Source organism: Triticum dicoccoides, chromosome 5A (assembly GCF_002162155.2).
Source record: "Triticum dicoccoides isolate Atlit2015 ecotype Zavitan chromosome 5A, WEW_v2.0, whole genome shotgun sequence".
Taxonomy (NCBI): Eukaryota; Viridiplantae; Streptophyta; class Magnoliopsida; order Poales; family Poaceae; genus Triticum; species Triticum dicoccoides.
The window spans coordinates 677,265,893-677,283,673 of NC_041388.1; the positions used below are offsets into that span (position 1 = coordinate 677,265,893).

At 45.6% G+C, this 17,781-nt stretch overlaps 1 protein-coding gene and 1 long non-coding RNA gene across 3 annotated transcripts; both read right to left on the reverse strand.

Moving 5' to 3' along the window:
• Window positions 1-4,342: 4,342 nt before the first annotated feature.
• Window positions 4,343-9,912, reverse strand: LOC119298408. Of its 2 annotated transcripts, none has more exons than XR_005145851.1 (3): window positions 9,313-9,912; window positions 5,041-5,106; window positions 4,343-4,676 (listed from the first exon to the last, which is right to left on the reverse strand). XR_005145851.1 is itself a non-coding variant. In XM_037575825.1 (3 exons), the coding sequence occupies exons 1-2, from the start codon at window positions 6,873-6,875 to the stop codon at window positions 5,057-5,059; spliced, it is 1,239 nt and encodes a 412-aa protein (XP_037431722.1). In that variant the 5' UTR covers window positions 6,876-6,904; the 3' UTR covers window positions 4,343-4,676; window positions 5,041-5,056. The 2 variants fall into 2 exon arrangements, 1 of the variants encoding a protein (XP_037431722.1); XM_037575825.1 differs by lacking the exon at window positions 9,313-9,912 and adding an exon at window positions 5,687-6,904.
• Window positions 9,913-15,814: 5,902 nt separating this feature from the next.
• LOC119298409 lies at window positions 15,815-17,758 on the reverse strand. The gene is made up of 3 exons (XR_005145852.1): window positions 17,237-17,758; window positions 16,640-16,705; window positions 15,815-16,157 (listed from the first exon to the last, which is right to left on the reverse strand). It is a non-coding gene; the product is annotated as an uncharacterized LOC119298409 (long non-coding RNA).
• Window positions 17,759-17,781: the final 23 nt, after the last annotated feature.

Below are 17,781 nucleotides of genomic sequence, written 5' to 3' on the forward strand. Positions count from 1 at the left end.
AGATGCTGACGCGTGGAAGCCTATTGGTCCCGGTTTATGTCATCAACCGGGACCAAAGGCCCCCCTGCCTGGGCTGCCGACACTGCCCACGTGGAGGCCCATCAGTCCCGGTTCTGGGTTGAACCGGGACTAAAGGGTCGGGGCGTTAGTACCGACACTTTAGTCCCGGTTCAGGAACCGGGACTAAAGGCCCTTACGAACCGGGACTATAGGCCCTTTTTCTACCAGTGCACACGTCATCAATGATCTAGTTAGGTCAAGATAGCCGATGATGAACTTGTTCTCAAGAAGAATGACAAAGCACAAGGACAAGAGAATGGACAATGTGTTGGCAAGAACTCACACCACAACATAAGTTCCCTTATAGGTTCAGTTGGACATTAAGCAACATACATATGTTCTTCAATCATATGGCAAACATGATTTGAGATGATCACATATGATATGTTGACCCCAACATTGCTCGATTCTTTGCTCACAGAGCTCAAGATACATTTGCTATGGGAGTTGACCTAAACATCCTGTGGGTTGTTACTTTTTCGAATGGCAATGAGAAAGTTGATCAGGAAAGAGGAACACACTAGTCCTTATTGGTGTTCGATGCCACTTGCCAGCATCCTCCGCGACTTGTCCACCACAATATCTCTCGCCACACAAACTCCCAAGCCACCCGCCATCTGAGCACCTCTCTTCATTAATTGGATGCTACTGGTTGTGGAAGAAGGTGACATCGAATAGGATATACATCAACTCAAGCATGGGTGGGATTGTGCAATATTCATCATGTCAATAGATAGGTCTATCGGCCATTGATGGACAGAATGTGATGAAGATTCGCCACACGGGGACTGGCTTGAGAGGGTGCCTTGGGAGGTATGTACCCTGGAAGGGTCAGCAAGCTGAGGTTTAAGTTGGTGTAACTCCTTTTGGGCAACATTAAATTTGGCGATCTAGATAAGGAGCTTTAGGACTTGATAATATTCTATGAAGTAATGAAGGCCACCAAATATTAGTACCTTTTCATACTCCTCTATATAATGCACATCTTATGTTATTTATGTGAGGCGTGAAAGTACAATAATTTTTTTGCTTTTTTCCGTTCCGGTATCTCATATCTTTTTCGCGGAAAGGCTCAAGGCCATGTATTAGATAAAAACCAACACTTAGAAGAACATCCTTAAAAGAATATGAAATCATAAGAAAGTCCTTGATAAAATCATAATTGTCTCCCTTTCGCATCCACTGGCAGCACGCTGTTAGCAAAGCTTGTGGCCTCCTCTAAGCCTTCATATTACTAGAGCAACCTTGTTGAAACCTAGGAACTTGAAGAAGCAGCGGTGGATAAGTTGCGGATGTAGACTATACGACGCCGACGACCACAGTGTGACCAGATTGTCATCATGGAGAAACTAGCACAAAGGAGGCCCAGGAGATAATCCCAACTCTAGCCAGACAGAGGAGGAGGGCACAAACCTTGCAAGCTCCCCAACAAAGTTGCATTGGCTCAGCTTCATTGGATGGAAAAGGAACCAGGGAACAAAATCACGTCATGACTCCACCCCTTAGTAGGATGTCGCTAGTCACCTAGACAATCAAAAACTTCTTTGTTTAGTTGGTAGAACCCACGCCAAAAAGATGAGTCCCATGATCTGGCCCAAATTGAAGCTCCACACGCCCTTCATCAATGCCAAACAACATCACTGAAGAAAGGACATGACAGGGAGGTCTTATTCCTCATTGCCCATCGCGACATTGCTTCACCACCGCAGGCCACACACCTAGACTTAACCCTAACTGTTGCTAGGGCGACTAGAGATTACATACCATCCCAGACCAAGGTGAGCCCCCCACCGGAAGGCACTCGGAGGCAAGGGAAACTAGTGGCGGCGAAAGCCCTTAGGAGGAAAGTCGCCCCTTCTTTCTTGGAAGTCGGGAGGTGTGCCGTTCCGTAGCTGCCTTTATCATTCTGTTTGCTTAAGTTGTATCTCATCCAGGGACAAATACTTCTCACTATAGTCCGAATGTTATTTTAAATTGGCGTATATTTCAAATTGTGATTATCTAACTCATGTCAACAGAATCCTCACTGTAGTCCGAATGCTATTTTGAATTGCAAATGAGTATCTCAATGATGTTTTCTGAGAGTATGAATACTGCATTGGGCTAACTTATTGTCGAGCCAAGTTCAAAAGAGCTAACTACAGCCAGTTTGTGTGGTTCCACATGTATCTCTCTTTTTGCATTTTGCCCGGACAATCACAGAAAGGACACACCGCGAAAAAAAAAGGTGTAACAGTAACAGTTCTAGTATTTCATACTACTCGGAAACTGGTCTTATGTGGTCAAAACAATAAATCAGAACTTGTGAAGAACATTCAGGGGTCGCAGTTTTTCTTTTATGTTAAAGCCACCTGGCGCACATTATTGATTTGGAATATAATACTACCTCTGTATCTATATATAAGTTGCATTGTTCATACTCCCTCCGTACCATAATATAAGACGTTTTTTTTTTCGGAAAAAACTTCCAATCTATTCATCTTCAATCATGGTAGTACAACGAATACTAGAAATAATAAAAACTACATCCAGATCCGTAGACCACCTAGCGACGACTACAAGCACTGAAGCGAGCCGAAGGCGCGCCGCTGCCATCGCCCCTCCTTCATCGGAGCCGGGCAAACCTTATTGTAGTAGACAGTCGGGAAGTCGTCGTGCTAAGGCCCCATAGAACCAACGCACCAGAACAGCAACCGCCGCAGATGAAGAGTGTAGATTAAAAGGATCCAACCTGAAGACACACGAACGAAGACGAACGACGAACAGATCCGAGCAAATCCACTAAGGACAGATCAGCCGGAGACACAACTCCACACGCCCACCGATGATGCTGGACGCATCACCGAAACGGGGACTAGGCGTGAGACCTCTATTCCATCTTTAGGGAGTCGCCGCCGTCTCGCCTTCCTGAACAGGACACAAACCATAACAAAGATCGAAAAAAGATCTAAAAACAGAGCCCTCCCACCGGCAAGGGACGAGATCCACTCCGCCTCCATGACCCTAAAGCCACCGGAGACGGGACGGACCAGCGCCAGCGCTGGTGGGAGGCAGAGTACCCTAGCTTTTTGGAGGGGCGGCTGGCTAGGTCAAAGGAGCGCGTGTGTTGTAAGGTGGAAGCCTGCCCATCCGCAGCAGTCTGCTAGTAGCTGGTGACGACCCAGCCACGTAGTAGTACGTCGCAGGGTTCAGATACGGCATGCAGACGCAGATAGTGTCAAAAAATGTCTTACATTATGGGACGGAGGAAGAACTCAGAAACTTCCGGTGCTATTCACCACATGCCCTGCTCTGTACCTCTACGGCAACATTCCAACCCCGATTGAAATGCATTCATGAATGGCGAAGGTTGAACAAGTGCATTACTCTGCTTATCAGTCACAGGAACAGGAATCGATGCACACAGTTTTGCAAACAAGAAAAAGATATACGCATCAAGGCACGGATGATGGCGGTTCTTTTCAAGACAAAGAAGAGAAACATTTCTCTGGTCCACATAAAAAATAGTGATTCAGCGAAAAGCAAGGGGCTGAAAGTAACTAGTATTTCAGTAGGACAAACCATGTACAAGAAGGCAAATGTATGGATGCTGCCTGCAAATTAAAGTAACTATTTCTGTAGGACAAACTTGCTGAAAAATCATCGCCGTCTTAGCCAATACCCTTTTCTGCTGCTGAATCGGTATATTCTTTCAACCGAGCCAGCCCCACAATTCATCCCTCCACCTGTGTGGCGGTTGGTTCACAGCTCTCAGCCATTGCTCACATTACATGGGTGTTGTGTTACATCCAAATCATTACTTGAGACCTCCACATCTTCCAAGCATGTGCCCAAGAATTGAAACTAAGTTAATGGGGGGACGAACATTTTTACATCCACAAATCACAATAGCTGGCTCTAATTATAACCAAAAAATGTTCATAGGTTGTATGAAATTTAATAAAATGGAACTATGTTGGTCAGCACTTATATTAGCTGACATCTACAACATAGAAGCAGTCACTAGTATGATGATTGGTACATACCTGGAGAAACTCTTCATATAGGAAATTTAGTATGTACTATGTACACAGTAAACTTTTCATCAAAATTTCTTTCTTAAGAGAACTCCTTGTCAGTTCCTTAATAGCATAACTATGGATATATAATGTATTCTCTAGTATTCATGCTGCATCATGGTTGCGGTTACAGCAACATCAATTCTAATCATTTTCAAAGCCAAATTAACAAACAAGTAACAAAAAGAGTTCAAATCTGAAAGAGATAGGCAGTTCCACTCATTACTCAATTGAAACAGTACACACTTGCTAGGACATGACATAACAATTGAAAGTTTGAAACCATCTGACATGTAGTCATCGAGTTCCTACTAGTTAAATAACTAACCCGTGGGCACCTAAGCATATTTCAGTCTACGTTGTCGACACTACGAAGCAAACAATAGACCAGTACGGTACTAATGCAGCTTAGATACAACGAAACTGCCAGGTCTGTAATAACCATCATCGAGATGTCACTAATTCGAACATGTGGCATGCCACCAAGTCAAAAAAATAAACAATAAGATGCCTCCATAAATCAGCTTGCATGGCATCTGAAATCTCCAAAGCACAAGCCTGGAATAAGGATGACCTGTTAGTTGCAAGGAAAATATGACAAACGCTTCACTGCAAGAAACAAATGAATATCATTGAGCTTGGAATCATATTGCATAGCCATTTGGGATTTTAGACACACATTCATCTACGCTGTACAGATCGGATACCAAAATAAAATAAAATCAGAAGCATCATTCACTTGCCCAAAATAAAATAAAATCAGAAGCATCATCGTGAACTGATCTCTGCTAATGATTACAACCAGTTCAGCTCTAATACTATATAAAGCATTTGGATTGTCTATATTTATTTATGTTGTTGATGTAGAAAAACAATAAAACCACATCACTTGTTCAACAAACATACTAGCACATTAGCATACCTAATGGGACAATCATCTAATGCATTGACATTTCAGCTCCACCATCTCGACCACCAACTCTGCTGCCTACAAGCAAAAGAAACCCAATAAACCGAAGAAAATTCATGGAAGAGGTAAACCGATGAGAAGGCAAAACTACCCTTTATGACAAAGGTAGGAATGGGGAAATGAAACCATATCTACTGCTAGGTGCGCAAGGTAGAGAGACAATCATCATTTACCTAGTAATGAATTATACATGTTAGGACTGTTTAGCTGTTCAGAGGAAATGTATTCAGATAGAATTACTATTCTGAAGAGGATTCGTTCCAGCAATGCCAAATGGGTAAAGAAACTAAAATAAGCTCGTTATTTTTATTTGAGAAACTTAAGTGACTGATGACAATACTAACCACTATTCAGGTTCAATGAACAAGCAATGTTTTCCCATGTATGATATTAAAGATGCCAATAACTATTATGAATATATGATTAATATCAAGATCAATCAAGATACATAGCACTCCACCTGTGAAATCAAATAACACATTACATATAAAATGGTTTGCCAATATAGTTTTAGCACAGTTCCTGCCCATTCGCCAGTTGCCAATAATTAGAAAGAACATGCTAAATACACCAAGAGCAGACAGCGACAAGGGATTACCTGTACCATAGAAATTTCTGTACGGATAGTAGGTCCTGGTTCTAATGTAATTGCTTTGGTGTTCAATAAGATATATAAACTGCGTGGACTCAAGCTGGAGCATGTATTCACCGTAAAACGTTGATAGCAAAATCGCATTGCTGTCCTCATCATACCCCTGCATCATAACCGCCTTTGACTTCCCGGTCAGTTCAAATGAAAAGAGCCCATCTAGCTGAATGGTTTTCGGCAGTTCCCATCCAACAACATCATCACGGTTAGATTTTCTCTCCCATAATTGGATGATACCGCTCTGACAATCTGGCTCGGGAAAAACAGCAAGGCCCAGACCGCTGTGCTGTGTCCGTACAACGAGAAAGGACCAGTGGTAGCCTACTACATTAACGTCTGCCGGCTTCTGGATCACCACAAGGCTCTGGCTTTCAAAATCAAACTCGAGGATGCCACCTTCAGAAACCAGCCAGCAAAATGAAATTCTAACCAGGACGCTGGGTTTTGCAACACATACACATGTCGAACGTGTGGTCTCTAGTGAGACAACATCCCCCCACACACCGGACTCCGACTGATAGAGGCAAGCAAAGTTGTGTGTGCCGTCAGAATCACTGCCTACCAAGGCCAATCTAAATGGGGTGAAGCGGCAGTCACCGTGCACATGCCCGTCTTCGACGGCGGCGGTGCACATCACCGCCGCGTTCTGGACGAGCCTCCCCTTTTTCCTGCAGAACCCTGGTGGAAACGCAAGGCGGCGCTGGTGACCGGTGAGGGGGTCCCACACGACGGCCTCGCGGCGCTTCTGGCAGATGAGGAGGGCCAGGCCATGTCGGCAGCCGAGAAACGCCCAGCCCTCGCCGCGAATCCATGGCGCCGAGAAGCGCGCGGGTGGGATGCGGTCCCACCGGCCCATCGTCGTGGGCTTGAAGATGGGCCGCTTGTCTCTGCAGAATGCCTCGTCGAAGAAGCCGAGTAGCGGCGGTGGCTTGCTCCGGCCGTGGTGCTCGCGGACGCGGCGGAGGAAGCCGGGGCTGCAGAGGATGCGGCGCCAGCGCGTGCACACGAGGGATGCGCGCGGAAGGGAGGAGGGCTGCGGAGGGAGGCGGAGGAGGATCTCCTCGAGCATCTCTTCGAGGATGACGCCGCCGTCCAGCGCGGGGGCCGGCGACGATGCGGCGGCGGAGGGGCTGCTCATTCCGGCAAGGCTAGGGTTCGGGAGTGTGGCCGCAGTCGGCGTCGAGTGGAGACTCGAGTGAAGGGGTAGGGGGTGGGTATAAAATGGGGACTGATGGGCGCCGGCGCACCGGCCCATCGCGCCCCAGCCGCCCGATATAGCGGCCGCCAGATCATCTGCAGCGGCATTTTTTCCGCCGCTTGTGGGACTGCCGGACGTCAATATCTCCCGAACGTTCGGGGTGGGTGGTGAGCGATCCGAACGAATCGTTCGTGCAGCAGGGAAGTACCACCGAACGTTTTCGTTCGTTGCGATCTTCCCCCAGCCCGAACCATCCATCGAATCCCACGTCAGCTGGCCTTTTGCTAGGCCTGCTGGCCCAAACGATTCCCTTTGCAAAAAATATTTTAAAAAGTAAAAAAAACACAAAGACAACCCAACTGGAAAACTGACAAAAAAACTGTACAATAAAAATGCCACAAAAATCTAGACATCAATTGCTATAATTGTTGAGGCTACCACAGTACCTATAGAAAAAGAAAAATGCCATGATAGATGGCAACTAGCAAAAATTTCATGACGTACAAAAAAAGTTGCCGTGCTACAGGAAATAAATTGCCATGGTTGTATGAAAAATTGAAATTTGTTCAAATATAAATTGCCGTGGGCGTAAAGAAACAGCCATGGCCAGCACAACAAAAAATGCCATGTTGCATAGAAAAAGATTGCCGTGACCATAAAACTAAATTTGCCATGGTCGCATAAAAAGTAATTTTGACAAGAAGCAAAAAGAAAGAAAATTTTCAATGGTCAGAAAAAAAAGCATTGATGGCAAATCCAAATCTATAAGTTTGCCAAATGGTGGCCAAAAAGTGGTGTAAATTTGCCGTTGATTTAAATTTACCGTGATGCACATTACCCCATGCATTAACATGTTTAAAAAAATGTGAATATTATCATGAGTGCACCATTTTGGCACTGCCATGAGACATGGACATTAAATTTGCCATGATTTATAAGTTCAAAATTGACATGGCAAAACACTAGATTTCCAATGATCAATGTTTTTTTTGCCATTGGTAACTAATGAAATTTGCCATGAATCGTAAACTTAATTTGCCATGGTCATTTACTAAAAATTGCCATCTCCTTGGGAATTAAAAAAATAAAATTTTCCATGGAGATACATCAAACTAAAAATTGCCATGATCAATAAAATAAATTTGCCATGGGTAATGAATGAGAAACTAAAACTTCGTGTATAATGATCTATGAATTGAATTTGCCATGGTCAAATAATAAAATTTACCCTGATCAATGAAATAAACTTGCCATGGTTCGTTAACTAAATTTGCCATGATTGGTTAACTAAATTTGCCATGATTCGTTAATTAAATTTGCCATGATTCATTAACTAAATTTGTGACGGTTGTTTGCTAAATAATTGCCATCGTCTTGGCAATAAAAGTAAATTTGCCATGTCAATAGAAATGAAATTTCTGTAGTAAGTACAAAGTAAAAATTGCCATGTTCATAGAAGAAACATGTTATGAAGATAAAAAGATCATACAATTATTGTATGAATATCCAAAAAAAAAATTCGAAATTTGCAACGATGTATGAGGCACACTTCTCATAAAAAAATAAGTTGTCGTGCTACGGAAAAAATTGCCATGGTTTGTACGAAAAACTGAAATTTGTCCAAATATAAGTTGCCGTGGTCGCAGGAATTTGCGATGATCTACGCACACACAAAAAAATGGAACAAAAAATTTGCCATGATATATAAACTAAATTTTCCATGGTTAATTACTAAACTTACCATGAACCAATGAAAAATATAGTTGCCATGGTTAATGAGAAACTACTTGCCAGCATCTATGAACTAAATTTGCCATGGTAAATTACTAAAATTTAACATGAGCAACGGAAAAAATAAAATTGTCATGGTTAAATAATGATATTTGCCGTGGTTCGTAATCTAAATGTGAATGGTTATTTGCTAAAAATTGCCATCGTCTTGGCAATAAAAAGTGAATTTGCCATGGCAAATAAAAAGTTAAAATTGCCATGCTACAAAAGATATATCTGCCATGTTCTTAAAAGGGGCATATATACTGACCCAATCAGCCAAACATGCAGAGGTGGACTCGATGTATCACTCCGACAGTTAACTGAAACATGCTATTACTGAAACAAACAAAGATGGACTCAAATTGATCGAGCAAATTTGCTTGACTCAACATGAAAGCAACACTACATGAGGTGTATTAGCAGTAAGTATGGATATCCAAAAATTCCTTGGCACTCTCTACTAAACTTCTATTGAAAGGCAGTGCAAAACAAATGAAACAAGCATGGTAATACTGACTCAAACAGAGGTGGAATCATCGATCAATCAGACTTGTGGCTTCAACAAAAATATCATAGCGATGAGATGGATGGATGCATCTTGTACCTAGAATGCCCTAGATGGAGGGGTCAAAGGCTCACGACGTCGTTGATCTACTCGGAGCAGAAGCGGGAGAGGCTGCCATCGGAACAGAAGCGGGAGTGCCTGCCACCGCCGCTCGATGTCCTCCATAGTCGTCGGCTTCCCTCAGCGACCGCGCCCAGCCGTCGCCCCAACCATTCGCAGCTGTCGCGGACCCTGGCGCTCCTGTTCGCACTGGTGCTCCCGATCGCGGCCGATGCGGGCCAACGGAGCACCTCCATGCGCGGCGCGACGGGGACAGCCGCGACGGCGAGGTGTCCGTTATGTGTGCGGCTGGGGCGGCGCTTAGTGCTCCTGCTCGCGCGACGACACGGCGGGGGCAGCCACGACGGCGAGCTGCCCATCGATGCACGGTCGGGGCGGCCCCTGGTGCTCCTGCTTGCGCGGCCAACGCGGGGCGACGGAGCACCTCCACAAGGGCAGCCGTGACGGACAGGTGCCCGTCGAAGTGCGGCCAGGGCGGCTCCTGGTGCTCCTGCTCGGTCGGCCGACGCGGGCGGAGCAAGTCCACGCGCGGCGCGACGCAGGGCAGCTGCTGCAGGGTGCGCCGCCCTTGTTCCCGTATCCACGGTCGCCTGGCCTCGTCGCCGGCAATGACGTCGTGAGTGGGGGTGGGGGGAGGGGGGGAGTGGACGAGACAGAGTGGCGAAGGGGTGGATGTGTTAGACTGTACTGCTCTTGTATATCGCATGTGTATACGTATAGCCGATGGCATACAGTGTAGAGCGTGCGTGTGATCGTGACGCCCTCCTGCAGTGTTAGTGGCGCACGATCTCTAGTAGTGGAGCACCCATGATCTCCCTGGGCTGCCGTCCTGTAAGTGTATATATGGCACTGCCTAGAGCATAATCGATAGTGGTGATCAGTTCTCCCTAATCTTCTCAGTTTACATGATATACAAGAGCAGTACAGTCTAACAGGATGGATAAGAGATGTGTGGCAGGAGGCGTTCGCGACAATGCCCTGTTTCTCCGAACGGAAAAAGACGCTGACGTGGATAATGTCCTTGCTCTAAGATTCGTGCTAAGGATCTAATGATAGAAAACACGTTCGGACTGAAATTCTTAAATCCTGACGTTCGGGATTTATAGATACCGAAAATTAAACCTGATGGTGGATATTTATCCACTCGTTGCCCTTACCCAGCCACCACCACCAGGCGAACCGCCTGGCTAGCGGATCGCCTACTCGGTGGCGATGAAGCGCGGCCACGGCTCCGGCAGGCTGGCCGGCGACAGCGACGGCGCGTTCCCCAACCCGCCACCATCTGGAAGCCGTGAGCATCCAAGTCAACAGTCCCACACTCCCACCTCATTCCATCGCCGCCTCCTTCTCCTGCTCCTCCTCGCCGCGGTCGCCTGCACAGGGCCGCCCGGCGCCGCGTCCAAGCCCGCGCTGCTCGAGCCCTGCGCCTCTGCCACGGCCTGCCCCACACTGTTCTCCTCCGCCCTCCACGCCGACCTCAAACTCGCCGAGCTGGCCATGCTCTTCGCCGTCGACCCGCTCGCCATCCTGGCCGCCAACGCCATCGACTTCGCTGCCCGGGGCTAGCCGGCCGCATCCTCCCGGTCGGCCTCGCGTTGCGCGTGCCGGTCCCCTGCGCTTGCTCCGGCCGCGTCCGCAGGGCCACCTCCGTCCGCTACCGCCTGGGGGACACGCTCTCGCGCGTCTACGATGGCCTCACCGCCCCAGACTGGATCAGGGACTCCAACGGCGGCGTCCTTGACGCTGAAGGCGCCGTCGACGCCGGGACCGCGCTGCTCGTGTTGCTGCACTGCGCGTGCTTCGGCAGGGTGGGCAACGGGGATACCGTGCCGGCAATCGCGAAGAGGTACCAGACCACGACCACCGACGTGATGAGCGGGCGCGGCTCCGACGGGCTAGCCGGCGACGGCGACGGCGCGTTCTTGGACAAGCTCAGGTGGCGAGGCAGAGGCCGGCGCGCGACGAGGCCGCGACCAGCTGCGGTGAGGAGGCAGAGGCCGGTTGCCGCATCGAGCAGCACCAAGGTGAGCCGGCCGCGCCTGCGGGATCCGGCCGGAGAGGCGAGCTCGGGTGGCGCGGTGGAGCCCTGACCGCGCCCGCTCGCCGGCCGCACTCGCCCGTCCGGAGCCGGCGCAGGCCGCGACGGCGGATGGGGCTGGTGGAGCATGGAGGAGATTCTTGCATGCGGGCGGCGGACACTGCACGTGGTGGGCCTAGTAGTTAGAAAAAGGAAGGAGAGAGAGAATATAGGCTGGCAGTGGGCCTTTTTCGGCCAAAAACTAATGCCGGCGCCCCCAACTGCCCCCCGATTTTTCTGGGATTGCCTTGCGAGCGCCGGCCCTAGTTTTTGTTAAATCCGGCGCAAAACGAGCCTGTGGAAGTGCGACTGGGACATTTTTTTAACGCCGGTGCTAAAAAAAGCTCCTGGGGGCGCGCCTGGAGATGCTCTCAGATCTAAACCCCGCTTCGTCCTCCTCGCAGTCATTCCCCACACCCACCCTCCCCTGCCCTCTGGGATAAAAATTGCAACGGCCTCGAGCTCCGCCGACACCTCACTGTACCTCCGCGAGAAAAACGGAGCTTGAAGCTCCACCGCGGCATCCTCGTCGCCGGTTGCCATATGCATCTCCTCGTGCCCGGCTCCACACATGTAGCAGCTGCCTCCTCTGGTTGCAGCTCCGCGTAGCGATGGCTGGAGCTCGGTGGCGATGCAGCATCGTCATGCCATCAACGGCCATGCCGGCTTGAAGCTGTTTTTCCATGGCCATTGAAGCTTTTTTTTTTCAAGGTTGAAGCTTTTCACAGACTGGTTGAAGCTTTTCCTGCGCCGCTCGAAGGTGTTTTTCGCGGTTAAGCTTTTGTCCACAAATTTTGCTGCGAACGGCACGAGAAAAGCAACAAACACTTGTCGTTTTTGCTACAACCAGGAAGACGATGAAGTGTGGCCGGCGAAAACGGGTTGCCAATTTGTTGCAACCGACAGCGGGAAAGCTACCATCGGCGAGCGAATTTGCTGCAACCGGTGTGAGGTGGTGCGACGAACGGCGACACGGGTGACCACGGTGACTAGGATTTTGCTACCACCGGTGCGCACTTTTGCTACCACCCTGGTGACCGTGTGCTAACAGTGCGGCGACGAGAAACTGCGACCTCGATGACAGATGATGGAACAGCGTGATCCATCGCATAGATGCTACAACCGTCGGTTAAAAAAAGCTTCAACCTTGGTGGAAAAAGCTTCAACCATCAGGGACGTGAGATGCTTCCAGCAGGAAACGAATGGAAGCCGCGAATGGGGTGAGGGGGCGCGCGCATGGGGGAGGGTGCCGCGGTCGCGGCCGGAGGCGTGTGTGCTGGTGGCGCGGGCGGGGGCTGGTTCCTGGTGCTGCAGGTGCCATGGTGTCTGTGTTCGTGGGGAAGAAAGAGATGAGGTGTTCGTGGGGAAGCAGGAGATGAGGAAAAAAACGATTGGGAAAAGAGTGGTCCCGTAACTTTTTTCTGGGGGTGCTCCCGTCGTATGATTGAGCGATCGCCAGACCCGCCTGCGTCCGGTGCAACGCTTTGGCCGGCGTCCCGGCAGTAAACGTTTCCCAACTAAAATAGATGTATTCGATTTGATTTTTACACAAACTCAACTAAAATAGATATAATTGGAACTAAAAATATGTGTATTTCTACGACAAGTAATTTGGGACAGAGGGAGTATGAGTTTATAAGCTGTATTGCTTTCCGTGCAAGTCAACCACTCAAATGTTTGGCCAAAATTATAGAATAAGCTGACAACATCTGCCATACTTAATAGATAAAATATGAAACTAATTTTCATGATGTGTCAAGTGACATAAATTTCGTATAGTGGATATTGATATATTTTGCTAAAAACACGGTCAACACATGCACTTGCTTGACTTTTGGAAAAACAAATGCACCTTATATAAAAGAACGGAGGGAGTAATAGATAACACAAAATCACGGTGTCAAGCAAAACACGGCATTATAAAGAAAAATACATCATCTTTCCCACGTGTCAAATCAAATAACAAAAAAGAAAATCTCAAAAACACAACACAGCTAAGCACGATCAACCCCTTTTTGGTTTATCTCATTTGTCAAAGAGGCCTCTTTGTCAAAAACAAAACCTGTTTGCATACCGATGACGAACTACCAGATTAAATTGTTTATTTACTAGGATAATTTCAAGAGGCTAATTTACAAAATGGATGATTATTGAGAGCAAATTACATGGCCTCAACCTATTCATATTTATCGAGAATAGTTTAGCCTTGCCATGCTTGATGAAGAAAACCGCTTTAACTCTTGTGCTTGACTTCTTTTTGTTAGGCATTGTTCCATAGAAATTTATCCTGAGCGGGGCCAGCAACATGAGCCTCTGAGCATGATACCCCGTTAAAAACACCAGGGAACATAAAATGTAAAATATCTCTTTTATAGTATTCCGTCCGTCCGGAATTAGTTGTCGCTCAAATAGATGTATCTAGCACTATTTCAGTGTTAGATATATCCGTTTGAGTGACAATTAATTTCGATGGGAAAATATTTATTAAGAACATAAATCAGCATTATTTTCAAATCAGATTGTTGGTCTTATCTGTCAATGAACTAGACAAGATGAAAGACATCGGAAGTTGTTTTTTAGGACACATGCCTCGTTCTTACCAAGGAAGGTATCTAACTTGACAAGATGAAGGTCTCGGAAATAATAATCATTTATCAATGGTGTAATTGTAGTTTTTTTACAGTAATTTTGGGTATTTATTATTTGCACTATGAGAGGCTACTACTATAATTTAGTTTGAGTCTCCAAAATGCACAAACAAGGGGTTAGAGTGGCACAATAAGATAATTAAGGCACAATCACCCGGCCACAACATTAAGATCAAAGGGTTCATGTGTTTCTCCTATGTACAATAGCATCAAAAATCAGGGATATATTTATGTCACTGAAACATCCCAACATCAATTAATGCAACCATGGTGTATCCTTCTAAGTCCATAAAGGCAAAAAGGAATATGTTGCCGGTCTTCACGCAAACTCATGAAAGAATTTAAACAAGATATAGAAACAACAACCATTTGAATTCAATACTTCAACAAGGTGTTTACCCATTTCCTCATAAACTAATGGAACTACACACAACACACGATATGATGATAGATACAATCCATACGGATCAAGAATTCACCAAGAAATCCCAAAGAATCAAGCACAAATAGCAAGATTTAAAGGGGGTTGAGTTTAGAGAATCTCATTCTACTTGAAAGTGTAGGCCATGCACATGGAACTCATGGAGATGGTGAAGATGGCGTCTATGATTCTTCAACTCGCTGCTATAACTTTACCTTTGAAGCCATCCCTCTCCTTCATGACATTGCTACTTCTTAAATTTGGTAGTCTAAGCTACTGCCAAAACAAAAGGTGTTCACTTTGTTGCTTTTGCTTGATCGTCTGAAGTCTGAACATCGGGAATATGATAGGTGTAACAGTTCTTGCATTTCGTGAAACTGATCTTATGTGGTCGAAACAATACTAATCCCCCCGTCCCATAATATAAGATATTATTGCAACAAACAATACTGCTCCTTCCGTTCCATAATATAAGATGCTTATATTATGGGACGGAGGGGGTACATCAGAACTTATGAAGAACATTCGGGGTCGCAGTTTGTTTTTTACGTTAAAGCCATCTGGTGCACTTCATTGATTTGGAATATACTCCCTTCGTCTCGTATTAATTGCCGCTCAAACGGCAATATCTAACACTAAAATATGTCTAGATACATCTGTTTCAATAACAATTAATATGGTACGGAGGGAGTAGTAGTTACATTGGTCATAAGCAAAGGCAGGAGAGAACTCGGAAACTTTCGGTGCTATTCACCGCATGCCCTGCTTTGTAGCTCTACAGCAACATTCCAACACCAATTGAAATGCATTCCTGAATTGCTGAGGTTGAACAAGTGCGCAAACCTTGTTCCTTGCTCTGCTTATCAGTCACAAGAATGAGGAATCGATGCACACGGTTTCGCAAAGAAGATAAAGATCTACTCATCATGGCACGGATGATGGCTGATTCTTTTCAAGGCAAATAAGTTAAACATTTCTCTGATCAACATGAAAAATAGTGAGTCAGTGAAAAGCAAGGAGCTGAAAGAAACTAGTATTTCAGTAGGACAAACAAAGACAGAAGGCCAATGTATGGGTGCCGCCTGCAAGTTAAAATATAGAGGTGGGCAAACAAATCTGAGAAGATACACCCCATTCACACTAAACTTTTCATTAAAAAAAAATCTTTCTTAAGAGAACTCTATACCAGTTCCTTGAGACCATAACTATGGATATATTCTTTAGTGTTCATGCTGCATCATGCTTGCTGTTACAGCAACATTAGTTCTAATCATTTCATAACTAAAACTATAAAAACTAGTAAAGGAAGGAGTTCAAATCTGAAAGATATTGGCAGTTCCACTCATTACTCCATTGAAACAGTACACACTTGCTAGGACATGACATAAGAACTGAAGCGGTCTGACATGCAGCCACTGAGTTCCTACTAGTTAAATAGCTAATCTGCAGGGCTTGCAGCATATTTCAGTCTACCAGCTCGACAATTCAGAGCAAACAATAAAACATGAAACAACAGTCAGTACTAATGCAGCTTAGATACAATGAAATTGTCAGGTCTGTGGTGACCATCTCTGAGATGTCACTAATTTGAGCATGTGGCCCGCCACCCAGTCAAAAGAACAATAAGGTGGCTCCACGAAGCAGCTTGCATTGCATCTGAATTCCCCAAAGCACAAGCCTGGAATAAGGATATCATGTTAGTTGCAGGGAAATATGAAAAACACTTCACTCGAGAAACAATCAATAGCATTTGTCATGTACTAACAAGTGAACAAGACCCTGAATGGAAAATGAGGAAACAAACAGCTAGGGCGATCAATTTATACCACCCAACAATATGTATGTAAGAGTGTTCGAGTGATGAAATTATTAACAGAATATGCAAGCAGTAGCAACATAGCGCTCTAACAAAATAAGGAAACGAACAGCTACAGCAATTAATATATACTGTATAGATTGGATAAACAAAAGCAAAGTAGAAGCAGAAGCATCATTCACTTGTCCAAAGACAGCATCATCAACTGATCTCTGATAATGATTACTACTATTTCAGGTCCAATACTATATAAAACATTTGAATCGTCCATATTTACGAATGTTGATATATTAAAACAGCAAAATCGACATAACCTGTTCAACAAACATAGCACATTAGCATACCTAATGGGACAATCATCTAATTAATTGACATTTCAGCTCCACCATCTTGACCACCAACTCTGCTACCTGCAGGTAAAAGGATTCCAATAAACCGAAGAAAATTCGTGGAAGAGCTAAAATGATGAGAAGGCAAAAACTACCATTTATGACAAAGGTAGGAATAGGGAAATGGAACAGCATCTACTGCTAGGCACAAGGTAGAGCGACAATTATCATTTACCTAGTAATGAATTACATGTTAGGACTGTTTAGCTGTCCAGAGGTTTCAAACAGAATTACTATTCTGGAGAGGTTTCCTTCCAGTAATACCAAATGGGTAAAAAACAAAAGCTCAATACTATTCGGGTTCAATGAAACTAGTAATGTTTTTCCAATGTAGGATAATATAGATGCCAATAGCTATTATGAATTTATGATTGATACGAAGATATATAGTACTCCACATGTGGAAATCAAATAATACTTATGATATAAAATGTTTTCGCAATAGAGTTTTAGCGCAGTTGTTGCCCACTTGCTGCTTACCGGTTCATCAGGAAGCTCATGCTGAATGTACCAATACAAGCGGAGTTATGACAGACAGAGACAAGGAATTACCTGTAATGTAGAAATTTCTGTAGGGATAAAAGGTCCTGCTAGACATGCAATTTCTTCGTGCTTTAAAAAGATTTGTGAACTGTGTGGTCTCAAGCTGGAGCATGTAGTTGCCGAAAAAGGTAGATAAGAAAATCGCATTGGTGTCCTCATCGTACCCTTGCATCATCACCGCATTTTGCCCCATGGTCGGTCCTGGTGAAAAGAGCCCGTCTAGTTGAATGGTTTTCTGCAGCTCCCATCCAACTACACCATCGCAGTTAGATTTCCTCTCCCATAATTGGATGATGTTGCTTACAAAATCTGTCTATGACAAAACAGCAAGGCCCAGGCTACTATGCTCTGTCTGTACCACGTAAAAGGACCAGTAGTAGTCGGCAGCATGAGCGTCCGCCGGCTTCTGGATAACCGCAAGGCTCTGGTTTTGAAAATCAAACTCCAGGATGGCACCTCCAGACAGAAGCCAGCAAAAAGAATTCCTAATCAGGACGCTGGGCTTCGCAATACAAGTCGAAGTCGAATGTGTGGTCTCTACTGAAGCAATATCC